The sequence below is a fragment of the Neovison vison genome, chromosome 14 (assembly GCF_020171115.1).
Source record: "Neovison vison isolate M4711 chromosome 14, ASM_NN_V1, whole genome shotgun sequence".
Lineage (NCBI taxonomy): Eukaryota > Metazoa > Chordata > Mammalia > Carnivora > Mustelidae > Neogale > Neogale vison.
The window spans coordinates 40,125,204-40,138,438 of NC_058104.1; the positions used below are offsets into that span (position 1 = coordinate 40,125,204).

Sequence of the window (13,235 nt, forward strand, 5' to 3'; positions counted from 1 at the left end):
CCTGCTCCTCCCCTAGCCCCGCCCTTCTTGCTTAGCTCCGCCAGCTTTTCCTGCTAACAGAGTCCTAAGCCCTCCCAGACCCCCAGGCTCTGTGTGTGTGTGTGTGTGTTTATGTGCGCGCACGCCAATCCTGCTAGCTCGGCTCCCTAGAATGTGACCCCACTGCCCTCTGTCCCAGGTCTTGCAAGTCTCCCAGACCAGTTATGTCCCCCAGGGCCTGGCCCAGCCTTGGTTGTCCTGGGGCAGTTGTGGTTCTGACCTTTTTTCCCTCCTTAGGCCTGGTGGCCGAGCCCAGGACACCTGGGGCTGCTCCAGGCCGGCCATTTCAGGCCCCTCCGTGGAGTCTGCAGCGTCGCCTGTGTGCGGTGGGGTGTGCCGAGTGCGATGGCAGTACGGGCCATCTTACAGACATTTCCCGAGTGCCTACTACGTTCCAGGCACAGGAGACAAAACAGACACCATCTCTGCCTTCGCTGAGCTCCCGGTGAAATAGGGTGACAGGTCTGGATCAAACCATCACACAGAAATTATGGAAGACTTTCAAGGCAGGCACTATGGTAAAGAAGAATGGGGGCTCTGGGGGCCTGTGCGCAGAAGTTTGACATAGATTCACATCAAGAAGGGCTCCTCAGGAAGACTGGAGGGGCTCTGGGAAGGTGTCAGGGCAGGTAGAGGAGAAGGGCGATCCAGGGAAAACCTTCTCCGGTGGAGGAAACAGGTGGCAAGGGCTCACATGACGGAGGTCCATGGGACCAGTTTGGGGGTCAGGTTCATCCTCTGACCCTGTATGGGTCTGTGGGCAACTGGGCATGTATGTTGGCTTCAAGCCTCAGAAAAATAGAGCCTCACTCCCCCACCTACTTTCTATATGGGATCTCTTAGCCAAAACTTCAGGGCCCCTCCAGGAGGGCAGGGAATTCCTGGAGTGGGTGAGGGGCTAGAGGCTAATTGCTGGGGAGGAGGGGCAACATTGAACACTGTGGTGGGTTTGGGTGGAGGGTGGGTGTATGAAATGTTTGTGAGGGACGGCATATGGGTGACTGTCTGGGTATAGGACCGGGTGGGGGGTAACACTCTTTTTGGGATCTGGCAGCTAATAAGCCCGGTTCTTTAAGAACCTCTGTCCAGGTCCTTAATCTCCCAAGAACTTCCTACTCCCCCTCCCCTATTCTCCACCCACTCCACCAAGAATGGTGACTCCAGCCCCAGAGGGGACCGGAAGACGCCTCTTTCCCCAGGTCTCATTTGTCCCTTTTCTGCTCTCAGACCTCACCTCTTCTGCGACCCTTTCCGAATCCCCAGCTAGGGGTGTCCACATGTGCCCCCTTTTGCCTTGGGAGCACTTCAGGGGCTGATCTATCCGACCCCAGACCCCTGACTTCGCAATTAGCAGGGAATGTGGTTGAATTCCCACAGGGAGGGGCACTGATAGATGGTGGGTGAGGGGGGCGCCTGGGAGGCTGGGTCCCTCGGTTAGGCGGTTAGGCGTCTGGCTTTGGCTCTGGTCATGATCCCGGGGTGGAGCCCCGCATCCGGCTCCCTGCTTCTCTCTCTGCCTCTGCCCCCACCTCCCTGGCTCTCTCTCTCTCTTTCATTCTCTGTCTCCAATAAATAAATACACTCTTTCAAAAAAATGAAGGGAGAGGGAGTGCGATGTACATGATGCATGATGATGCTTGATGGTGCCCTAACTCTGGGGACGCTGGGCAGGATGGAAAAATGGGGGACCATTGAAGGACATGTCATGTGAGAACTGGGGACCCTGGAGGGTGTACACTCTGGGGGTGTATATGAGAGAGCAGCAGTCTGTGGGTATAGAATATGGGAGACCCTGGACTCCCAAACTGCGCCCCTTCCTCAACCCTCACCCTCAACCCTTGCTCTGGGAGGCGAGGCAAGGGCCGTAGGGGCTGAGCTGGGGCTGAGGTGTCCGGCAGGTGCTTAGGGTTGCTGATTCCACTGGGGAGGTGACACACACCCAGCTGCCACCCCACCTCCCCCGCCCTGGGGCAGGAATGAGGGGCAGCTGCCACGTTATCAGGGACACATTTCCTGGGAGCCCAAGGCCTGACTCACAGAGGCCCAGAAGGGATGGGCCCTATTCCTGGGCTTCCCCCAGCCCCTCGGCCGGCCCCCAGCCATGCCACAAGGCCACGTGTCTGTGTTTACACCTTTATTGTCCCCCCAAGGATTCCTGTGCCCGAATAGCCGGGCACTGGGACCCAATTATCCAAAGCCGCTGCAGCCCAGGTGGGTGGGGCGCTCAGGAGGTTCGGGCAGGGAACGAAGCCGGTTGGGCCACATTCCAGCCCTGCTGGGCGGGAAGTGGAAGGCAGGAGGGAGTCGGGGGGAGGGGAAGGTTGAGCGGCCAGAGACCCCGGCTCCCTCAGCCCTGGATCAGGGGGGTTAGCAGCAGCAGGAACAGAGCAGCCTGAGGGGAGCCTGAGGCCCTGGCCATGTCCGGGGGACAGAGATCACTGCCTTCTGGGGGCCAGTAGGGGTAGCCACTGGGAGGCAGAAAATGGGCCTCCTCCACTGTCTGGGAGATCCAGGCCTCTTCAGGGGTGATGGCAGCAAACAGCTCCCGGCTCCCTCGCACAGCCATGCCCACGAGGACCCAGGAGCCCTCCTCGGTCTGGCACAGGAGTGGAGGTGCTGAGGTCACCTGAGGTATCAGAGTCAAATCCCAAAGGGTCTCTTCCTCTTTCTTCCTCCTGATTCCCTGCCCCTTCTTAGAGCCCCGCTACTGAGCACTGCTTGTCCCCACCCTTGGCTTCCTGGCCCCAGTCTCTCTCTGAAGCCCGGCCAGGAAGCGCTGCTTCTTCCCACTTGGCGCCCAGCACTCAAGAATTCCAGCCCTGTTCTCTCTCTAGGACCTGGCTGCCCAGCACCACGCCTCCCCTCCCTTTACCTCACATGTGTCCTCCTGACCTTCTGAGTACAGAACACAGAGAGTCCCAGAGGGCAGAACGCCCTGATAGAGACAGTGACAGAGTCGAGGCATCAAGATGGAGACGGCTGCAGCCACAGGGACTACAGAGGAGAGAGAGCTGTCACAGGATTTCTGGCCTTCAGTCACTTCTCACCCCCAGGACCCTGGGCTCTCACCTCGGTCCCGGGAGCTCTTCCAGCCCAGGACCCAACAGCTGGCCCCCAGGGGAACACCCCCTGGGTGAAGGCAGATGGGCAAGGCTGATGGGGAGGGCTCCACCCGGGAGCTCAGCTCCAGGAGGGCCAAGGGGGGCCGAAGTCCCAGGTGCCGGGGCAGGCGGATGCTGATGACCAACCGGGATAGCTGGTGGCCCTGTGGGAGGGGGGTGGCCCCTGCCCGGCCCAGGTGTACTTCAATAGAAGGGACGGCTGTAGAGCCTGGCCTGTTGGAAAAAAAGCCCAACGTCACCACCCCCTCCCCCAGTCCTGTGGTGCAGGGGACAGGGCAGAATGAACTCCAAGGTCCCTCCATTCATGATTCCTCCTTCCAAATCTCTCTTCAATCTCAAAACACTTGTTGGAATTCTCTGTACTGTCAGAACCTTAAAGGCAGAATATCCCACCCTGTTAAGATTCCCTTTGCCCATCTCAATTTTCCCCTCTTGTCCAAGAGATGGGTGAGACCCACCTGAGGACACAGTGAGTGGCTGCCAGGACCCAGCCTGGGGCCACGAGGATCCCCGTGCAGACTCGACCTCCAGCTACGTGCACCTCTGCCAGCCAGGGCCACAGGACCCCCATCGCAGCGGGCTCTGGTCTCAGGCCACAGGCTAGGGAGAGGAGATGTCCACTGAAGTGGGGGCTCCGCAGCTGACCCTGAAGACACTCTCACGGATCTCAGCCCATGTAGGAGCCTCTAAGTCCCAAAGCCCTAAGGAGACTTTGAGCCCTCACCCCCGTGTTCTGTGGTGGGGGGACACGTCTGTGTCTCAGTCTCCTCCCCCTCAGGGCCCCAGTCCCAGGTCAGCTGGTCTTCGAGGTAGGCTCCCCGAGTCACATGGCTGATCCATGGGCCGTGGGTCTGCAGCGGGTAGAAGGCTCTGGGACGTAGGCAGCCACTGGAGGGATGGCTGATTCCGGCCAGGAACCAGGTCCCCTCCTCCTGACACAGAAGGCTCCAGTGCGAGTGGTTCTGCAGCAAGAGTGTGTGGGCGATGGTAAGCCCGCGGCTCTCCGAGGTGCTGGGCACCTCCACTGTCTCCCCGTACTCGGGCGTAAGAAGCCCCCTCCTCCCAGCCAGGCTCCAGGACTCATCTGTCTAAGTCGGCCCTCACGTTAGGACCCTCTTTAAACCAGGGGTAGCCAGAAGGCCAGGCATCCCCCAGGGCCCAGCGCAGGGCCCTTCCTGGAGTCCTCGAGGGCCAGACTCCGCCCCCAGAGCCTTCAGGACCCGCCTTAATCTCCGCCCCGCCCCGGAGCTCGCCGCCTCCCTCCCAGGCCCCGCCCCGCCAGCCCCGCCCCCGTCACTCACCCAGCAGCGGCCCGCCTCCTCCTCCTCCTGGTAGGCGGGGCACAGCGCGTGCGGCGGGTCTCCCGGCGGCGGCACCGGCGCCCCCTGGCGGCCGTACAGGCAGTGACACCACCAGGCGCTCGACAGCGCGGCCTCGAGCTGTGCGTGGGGGCCGGCCGCGGGCTCTGCAAGGGAGGAGCGAGGGAGCCCGCGCTGCGGAGGGGTCCCGCCCGGCTCCGTCCGGCCGCGCGCGGGCGCCCTGCTCACCCCCGCGACCCCAGAGGGCCAGGCGGCAGCGGCTCCCGGGCAGGAAGTAGTGTTCTGGGCGCGGGAGGCACACCGGCCGCGGGGCGGCGCTGAGGTCCACGGGCGCGCGCAGCCGCAGCAGCGCCAGGTCGGCGGCGGCGTCCCGCGAGGCGTTGTCGTGCGGCACGAGGCGCGCCACCCGCTCGGCGCGCGGGCGCGAGGGCAGCAGCACGCGCCAGCTGTCCAGGCCGCCGGGCGCGCCGTCTGGGCGGACGGGGCTGCGGGGCGGGGGAACCGGGACCTGGGCTGGATCCCGCACACGCAGCCAAAAGCCACGCGCGTCCGGCCTGGGCCGTGGGCTTGCAGAGAGCCGTGTCCTGGGACCCCAGCGCCCCGCATCGAACCCGTACTCCCTCCTGCCCGTCCCCTAGACACCGACCCGGCTTGGCACGCTGGTCCTACTCGTGCCCCAGACCACGGCGCCCCTCCCCCTCGCCTCCCACCGCACACCGGGGAAGGGCCAGGGCCGGGGAAATAACGTCTCGGCCCGAGAGGGGGGCGGCGGGCCGGAGTACGTCGGAGGCTGCGTTTTCACTCACTCCGGAAAGCAGCTGGCGGGTGCCAGGACCCAGCTCTCCGACACCAGCGCCCCACGGCAGGGTCTGGATCCCGGCACCATCACCTGGGCCTCCCAGGGCCAGGCCCCTGGCCTTGGGGCCTTCCCGCACTCTGAGGGGTGAGAGGCCTGAGTCAGGGGCCTCCCGGACCCCCAGCAGTGCGCGCCCCGACTCCGATCCCTCCTGTCCGGCCACCATCGAGGCGTCGGGCTCCCGCACCTGGCAGCGCGATGGTGCAGTTCCCTTCCCCGGGCTCCCGCGGACCCGACTGGGGCTCCCCGGAACGGCTGGGAAAGGCGGGCCCAGGCTCGGAGCCCACGACCCGTTCCCGTATCCAGGCCTCGTAGGGAGCCACAGCGGTGAAGACTCCAGGACGGTTCCTTCGTCCACAGCCAAAGCCAAAGCTGGTGATTCCCGCCTGGAACCATCGGCCGCCTTCCTCACAGACCAGCGGACCCCCAGAGTCTCCCTGGTGATGGACAGTTCAGTGTTACACGATCAACGCAGGGACCCACCAGTGGAGACTGGGTCACCTCACCAAGGTTCTGCGCCTCTTCTTCTTGCCCAATACAGAGCCACTTTCTAGAAATCTGTCCTGTCTGAGCCTTGTCCTCTGCATTCCCTACAACTTTAAACAGAAGAAAGCCTTGTGAGGCAGAAAGGCTGATGAGCAGCCAAAGCCACGGGCACCAAGTTAAGTCACCAAAGGCCGCTCCACAGGGATCTGCAGGTCTTGCTCAGAGCCAAATGATTCTTGTCCAATAAATGGCTCAAATAAACACTGTTTTGGGTTCCTAAGTGCACCCAATCGTTAAGGTAAATCAGAGACGCCAACTTCAGGAGGAAGAGGCTTCTAGAAATAAGCCGTTAGAACAACAGCGAGGGGGCGCCTGGTTGGCTCAGTTGGTTGAGCGCCCAACTCTTGTTTGTGGCTCAGGTCATGATCTTGGGGCCGTGAGATCTGGCTTGTGCTCCGTGGGGAGCGTGCTTATCCCTCTCCCTTGTGCTCCGTGGGGAGGCATCTTCCGTAGTCTGGGTCAGGCATCTCTGTGAGGAGGCCCCAGAGAAGGCTCGGAATCATTGAGAACTGTGCTGTGCAGTGTGGTAGATGCCACCACATGTGGCTATCTGAATTTAAATTTAAGCTAAAAATTTTAAATTCAATTTTTCAGTCACACTGAAAATGTTTTAAATATTCAGTAGCCACTGTGGCTAGTGACTGGTGTACTGGACAGTGCATGGTTTTCTTTTCTTTTTTTTTTCTTTTAAGATTTTATTTATTTATTTGGCAGAGATCACAAGTAGGCAGAGAGGCAGGCAGAGAGAGAGGGAGAAGCAGGCTCCCTGCCGAGCAGAGAGCCCAATGCGGGGCTCCATCCCAGAACCCTGGGATCATGACCCGAGCTGAAGGCAGAGGCTTTAACCCACTGAGCCACCCAGGAACCCCTGGACAGTGCATGGTTTAGAGCAATCTAAACTGCCATCCCTGGCAATCCTGTTCAAGAAGGCAGGGGTTTATGTCCATAGGTTCTGGAACCTCATAATGGGGAGGGATCCTGAAGACTATGTAGCTCAAATTCCCATCACCACCATGCATGCTTGAGCATCCTCAAAAATGTGTGCCATTGGGGCGCCAAAAAAAAAAAAAAGTGTGCCATTGGGAGCACCTGGGTGGCTCAGTCAGTTAAACATCTGACTCTTCCTTATTTTAGAGAATTAAAAAACCCTCATTTATTTAAAGATTCTATTTGTTTATTTGAGAGAGAGAAAGAGAGAGAGAGAATGAGTGGGGTGGGGGGAGGAGCACAGGGAGCGGGAGCAGCAGACCCCCCACTGAGCAGGGAGCCCACTCCATCCCAGGACCCTGGGATCATGACCTGAGCCCAAAGCAGATGCTTATCTGACTAAGCCACGTAGGTGCCCCTATTTATTTATTTAAAGATTTTATTTATTTGACAGAGAGATCACAAGTAGGCAGAGAGGCAGGCAGAGAGAGAGGAGGAAGCAGGCTCCCTGCTGAGCAGAGAGCCCGATGCGGGCCTTGATCCCAGGACCCTGAGACCATGACCTGAGCCGAAGGCAGCGGCTTAACCCACTGAACCACCCAGGCGCCCCAACCCCTATTTATTTATTTGAGAGAGAGAAACACTCTCAGGGAGGAGCAGGGAGAGGGTACGAGGAAGCAGACTCCCAGCTGAGTAGGGAGCCCAGATTCGGGGTGATCTCCCCAAGCAGGAGATCATGAACTGAGCCCAAACCAAGAGTAGGACGCTCAACTTACTGAGCTGCCCAGACACTCCAAAGCATCTGACTCTTGATTTTGGCTCAGGTCATGATCTCAGGATGGTGGGATTGAGTATGGAGTCTGCTTCTCCCTCTCCCTCCCGCTGCCCGTACTCTCTTAAATAAATAGATAAATCTTAAAAAGAAATATGTGCCATTGGAGGAAAGTTTCTGGGGAAGCTGGTTAAAATATACTATGTGCTGGCTTTCAGCAAGATAACTGGAAACTTCTATAAAGGGTTAATCCTTCTTCTACTTTTTACAATTTTATTTTTAAGTAATCTCTACACCCAACATGGGGCTTGAACTCACAACCGTGAGATCAAGAGTCCCCCGCTCTGTGGACTGAGCCAGCCAGACACTCCAGATTAATTCATTTTTGAAAAAAAAATAACTATCTGCTGAATATCTACTAAGTAGCAGGTGCTGTGCTGTGGCCTGGGATGTGGGATGATAATAATAATAGCTAATACTTCCTGTAGCTCTCATTAAAGACCAAGGCACTGTCGTGTTACATATTCCTGCTGTCGCCGTGACCACCCTATGAGGTACGTACTGCTAGCACCTCCGTCTTCCAGAAAGTCTGGACATATGGAGGCTAAGTAATTTGGCCAAGGTCACACAGCTAATAAGCGGTGGCTGGACTTGTCAGCAGGCTGACTCCCTCTGGAGCCGCGCATGTAACCTCGGCACCACCGTAAGGAACAAAGGCCTCTTGTTGAGCTCCAATTTCTTCTAATCTCATCCATCCCATCCACTGGCCATCTTGCCCTCTTTCCAGATGCGAGAGAGATGAGATGGCCCTATTCCTCTAGTTTCCTAATGGTCTCTGCCCCGCGGGGCGGATGCGGCAGCCTCCCCTCACCTGGCAGGTGTCCCTGCGGCCCTCCGGGTAGCCAGCACACAGCATCCCCGGCAGGAGCTGGAAGGTGAGGTTGAAGGGGCCGGGCCGGCTGTAGAGACACTGACAGGCGGCCTCTCCCAGCAGCCTCAGCTCCACTTCCTGTAGCGCCCACGGGAGAGGCAGGGTGTCTGCAGGTCGAACCACAGAGCAGTGCTGTGAGGCAGATGTGAAGTCCCCTGGTCCCCAGCTCAGCGTTGTGCCCTTGAGGTGCCTCCTGGACATCTCTGTCTAGCTGCCCCGTGGCACCCGCGCCCGCTGTGTTCAAAACCAGTCATTGTCACCTCCCGCTCGTCTCTGTTCTTCCCCCATCCTTATCTCGGGAATCGCCTCACCCAGAACCCGCGAGAGCTTCCGCGGATGGTTGTGCCGTGGAGAAAATGATCTCGACGGCACAAGATGCATGTGGGCTAAAATCACTAAGCTCTGAGCCCCAGCGCAGGTTGTATAGTCTTGAGAGGGTGACCTTTTCAACAAAGACGCCATATAGCCTAGCGTGGTCCCACACTAAGTTGACAAGTTGGCAAGCATGGAGTCTGTGCATCATCCTTGACCTCGTCTCAGTGCCCAAAGTCCTGAGAACCTCTCATTTATGACGTCTTGGAATTTTCACTACAACTGCCCTAGTTCAGGAGGCACAACTTTGAGCCTGCATGGCTGGCCTAGGCTTCTACTGCTCCATTCCCCAACCCACCCTTCACTTATTGCTGACAGAGAAATGTTCTTTTTTTATTATTATTATTAAATTAAAAAAAATTTAAATAGGTTCCACGCCCAATGTGGAGCCCAACTTGGAGCTTAAACCCATGACCCTGAGATCAGGACCTGAGCGGAGATCAAGAGGCGGACGCTTAACTGACTGAGCCAGCCAGGCACCCCATGACAGAGGAATGTTTTTAAAACTCAGCTCTGATCTTACCAAAAACCACCAATGGACCCCACTGTTTACATCTGAGCCCTCGGCCCTTTCCCAAGGTGAACCTACCTTTGATGGAAACAAAGTCTCGGATTCCAGGAATGGGTGGGGGAGAGCTGTGGACGGGGATCCTTCCCTCCCCACCCAGCTTCCTGCAAGGTCCCGTGATGGTGAAGCTGTGCCTGAGGGTCAACCAGGGAGGTCTGGGGATTGTCCTGGGATCCTGGGAGCTGGTGGGGTACTCTGGCTCTCGGTTTGACCTTAAGGCTTTCAGGGTCCAGCCCTAGCAGCTTCTGTGGCCTCTGTTGCCTCTTCCCCTTCCACTCCAGCCTCACAACCTGGCCCTTCTCCACTTAATATGTCTCATGTGGGTTCCCAGAAAGGCCTCCATGTGCCCCCACTTTCCTGTAATGCTAACTTAGGTCCTCTTTACAGAGCCTCCCCAGAAATCCCCTGTTCTGGGGACGCCTGGGTGGCCCAGATGGTTAAGCATCTGCCTTTGGCTCAGATTGTGATCCCAGCGTCCTGGGATCGAGCCCCACATCAGGCTCCCTGCTGAGCAGGGAGTTTGCTTCTCCCTCTCTTTCTCTGCCTGCTGCTCTCCCTACTTGTACTCTCTTTCTCTGTCAAATTAATAAAATCTAAAAAAAAGAAAAAGAAAAAAAGAAAAATCTCCTGTTCTGGGTGCCCTTTATCAGGATGGTCTGGAGCCATCACCAGACTTCCCAGGTGCTCAGAATGACCCTTTCTTGTCTTGTCTCCCCTTGATGGGGGCCCCTCCAAGTACAGGCTGCGGCACCTTCCTCATCCTTGCCAAAGCCCTGGGCACTACACAGGTCTGATCACGGCACATGCAGAACAACTGTGGGGGCTTTGCTAACATGGAAAGGTAGCACTGGACTATAGGGTTGAGGAGGAACGGGAAAGTGGTCTATTTCCCCCCACACCTTCCAACATAGCGTTTGCTTATCTACTGAATTTCTAGCTTGTCTGCCTACTGGAACTTAAGCTCTGAGAAGGCAGGGGGTTTTGCTTATGTTCGCTGATATCTCTCTAATGCCTAAGTCAGTGCCTGGCCCAAGAAGGGGCTCAAGACGTGCCCTGTTGAATGAATGAAAGATGAACTGAATGGAGGAGAGTGACTTGGGAGAAGACAGGAGGTGGGCGCGTAGACGCGGAGTGAGGGGGGGAGGCGGGAGGAAGAGGAAAGAGGGAAAGAGGGCGGAGGCTGCCATCGGCCGAATGAGCTTGCGGGACTCGGGTCGCTGCGCCTAGGGCAAAGCTATCTAACGTGCCCGAGTTACTGCGATGTTAGCGCGCTATAAACCTGACATGGGTTTTCTCCTTTAATCCACCCAACAAGCCCATGGACTGGGCACTCTTTTCCTCAGTTTTCAGAGGAGGGACTGGACTGGGTGAAGTGCTTGGTCTTCACCAGCAGAGCTAGGGTGGGAACCCTAGTCTGATCCTAAATGGAGGAAAGAAAAATCTGGAAGGAAAGGTGAGGAGGGAATGGGGCGGATGAGTCCGGAGTCTTAGCTTGCGGGCCCTGGGGGAGGAGGACTGGCGGACACGGGGAGCCGCCTTCGCAGCCGCCGGGCGGAAATCCGCGCTCCGGGCCCCCGCCCAGGGCCCCGCGCCGCGGGTTCCACCTCCCGAGCTGCCGCCCCGAGGACGCACGGACCGCGCGCCGCGCCTTCTCCTACTCGCCCCGAGGTGCCGCCCGGGGACCGCTCCGGAGGCTCCCCCTCTCCGGTTCCGCACCTCCCCGGACCCCCCGCCCCCCCACTTACCCTCTTCCTGGATGTCCCCCCAGCCGGTGGCCCAGCAGGCCGCGCCGTGGGCGAAGCGGTGCGAGGCGCGCGGCAGGCAGACGGGCCGGACGGCGGGGCCCAGCCGGGCGGGCGAGGCCAGGCGCAGCAGGGCCAGGTCTGCGCCCAGGTCCACGCGGGTGAAGTTGTCCGGCACGAGGATGGCGGCCACCGCGCGGACGTGCGCGCCGTCCAGGGGCCCGTCCTGGGAGTGCGCGCCCAGCAGCACGGTCCACTCGGCCGCGGGCTCCAAGGTCCCGTTCCTGCGCCGAGGCCCAGGCGGGAGGCGATTAGGTGGACCCGAAGACGGGGCCGACGGCCGTGCGGTGGGGGCTCAGAGGCCGGGGAGCAGGTGGGGTTAGTGGGAACCGGGGGGGGGGTGTCGGAGTCGGATCTAGATCTGGCTGCGGAGATCCAGGCCGAGTTAGGTTCCCCGAAGCGCGAGGAGTGGGTCGGATTTTGAGGCGGTGGGAGGAGGACGCGGGGCGGAGGGGATTCAGATTCGGGTATTGGGGGGAGTGGTGGGGCGCATTCAGGGCCGGGGTACCCCCGCAGAGGGGCGGGGGGCACGCGCGGAGCTGGGTTCCAGGTTAGCGGTGGAGACTCCGGCTCAAGCCGCGGAGAGGGTTCGGCGTGGGCGAGTACTCACGTCAGGAAACAGTGAGCCGCAGAGAGCACCCAGGACGGGGCGACGAGCGAGCCCCCGCAGACGTGGCCCCCACTCTGCTGCAGGCTCACCTGCCACGGCCAGCGGCCTGGCGGCGCGTCTGAGCCCCCCACGATTCGGGCAGAGGGCTCGGGGCGCCCGCAGTCTGCGATGGAGGACCGTGGACGTCAGCCTGCCGGGCCCCTGACGCCGGAGGCCGGAGCAACTCAAGACCAAGCCTGTCTCCCACCCGACGTCAATTTGCCCCTTTGAACAAGGAATCCGGAGGACGTAGGTGCTGCTGATTTTCCGGGCACTTCCACCTCCCTCCTCACCGAACCAGACTTTGTTTTTTTTTTTTTTTTAAGGTCTGAGGAACCCCCGTTCTTCCTTACCTAGATCATCAGGTTCTTCCTGGGTGGGACTGAGAGCTGGGGGTTGGAGGGTAAAAAGGGGAAGGTGCTGGGACTTCCAGCCCGACCCTGCCAGGCTCCATCGTCCTGTTCTCCATCCCTCACCCCCTACCTGTGCCTTCCCCAGTTCCCTTTTCCAGCGTCCCCCTGCCAACTCCATGCTACCCCTCCTCCTATCTTTTATGCCTCCCACGTGATTTCCCCCAGTCTGACTGCCTTACCTGAGTCCTGGAAAGCTCCTGGGATGGGGCTGAAGGCTGGAAAGAGGGAAGCAGGAAGAAGCTGGAGACCTACACTTTGAGAGGCCCCCGGGACTCCCCTCCCCCACAAGCTTTCCGGCCACTCCGTCTCCCCAGGACACTCGGTCCCCCATTCCCCTCTCATACACCATTCCTCTCCCTTCTGGGGCCTTGCTCCCTCCTTTTCCTGACGTTCTCCTTCCCTTCCTCTGACACCCCCACTACCCACACCGGACCCAGAAGTCCTGCTTTCGGACTCAGGACCCAGGCCCATCAAAGCCATCTCCTGTCCCCTGAAGTTACCGAGGATCACAAGTGGAAGGAGCAGGTGCTGGGACATGGCACATTTGAGTCAGCTGGAGGCACGGAGACGGGTGAAGGTCTGCTCCCCGCCACAGCTCTGTCCCTGCCTAGGCAGCCTGTGACACCCCATGGTCCCAGGACCAGCCCCACCCTCCCTGGCTGGAGCCCATCTCTGGCAATCTGAGAGGATCCGGGGCTGGAAGGGGGAAGTAGGGAGCCTAAGGCCCCACCCAGAGCACTGTGAGCATCTCACATCTCTGGAGGCCCAAGGTGGGGGTGGAAGGCAGATGTCCCAGCCCCAGGACATGGCTGGGTGGGACATGGAGGCGTGGAGAACCTTGTGGGCCAAGGAGGAAGGAGAGGGCGGCCAGGTGCTGGGAGGCAGAGGCACTGGGTCCTCGGTGAGCCATGGCTGTAGG

General features: G+C 59.5%; 1 protein-coding gene across 3 annotated transcripts; it reads right to left on the reverse strand.

Moving 5' to 3' along the window:
• Positions 1–2,160: 2,160 nt before the first annotated feature.
• Positions 2,161–12,932, reverse strand: PRSS36 (serine protease 36). 3 transcript variants are annotated; one of them, XM_044233379.1, is made up of 15 exons: positions 12,817–12,932; positions 12,496–12,531; positions 12,257–12,292; positions 11,865–12,027; positions 11,198–11,478; positions 8,453–8,619; positions 5,524–5,773; positions 5,287–5,416; positions 4,709–4,965; positions 4,478–4,626; positions 3,886–4,123; positions 3,620–3,761; positions 3,109–3,374; positions 2,912–3,033; positions 2,161–2,665 (listed from the first exon to the last, which is right to left on the reverse strand). In XM_044233379.1, the coding sequence occupies exons 1-15, from the start codon at positions 12,851–12,853 to the stop codon at positions 2,387–2,389; spliced, it is 2,553 nt and encodes an 850-aa protein (XP_044089314.1). In that variant the 5' UTR covers positions 12,854–12,932; the 3' UTR covers positions 2,161–2,386. The 3 variants fall into 3 exon arrangements, with proteins under 3 accessions (XP_044089314.1, XP_044089312.1, XP_044089315.1); XM_044233377.1 differs by having other exon boundaries at positions 4,463–4,626; XM_044233380.1 differs by lacking the exon at positions 2,912–3,033 and having other exon boundaries at positions 3,284–3,374; positions 4,463–4,626.
• Between the last annotated feature and the right edge of the window lie 303 nt (positions 12,933–13,235).

Bases quoted from the DNA above. Each gene is read 5' to 3' on its own strand.
- PRSS36 (XM_044233377.1), bottom strand. From the start codon at position 12,853: ATGTCCCAGCACCTGCTCCTTCCACTTGTGATCCTCG. The intron at 12,293-12,495 runs GTAAGGCAGTCA...TCCAACCCCCAG, and splicing joins AGGAGCTTTCCAGGACTCAG to CTCTCAGTCCCACCCAGGAA. The intron at 4,966-5,286 runs GTGAGTGAAAAC...CCCGCCCCGCAG, and splicing joins CCCGCCAGCTGCTTTCCGGA to CCCCGTCCGCCCAGACGGCG.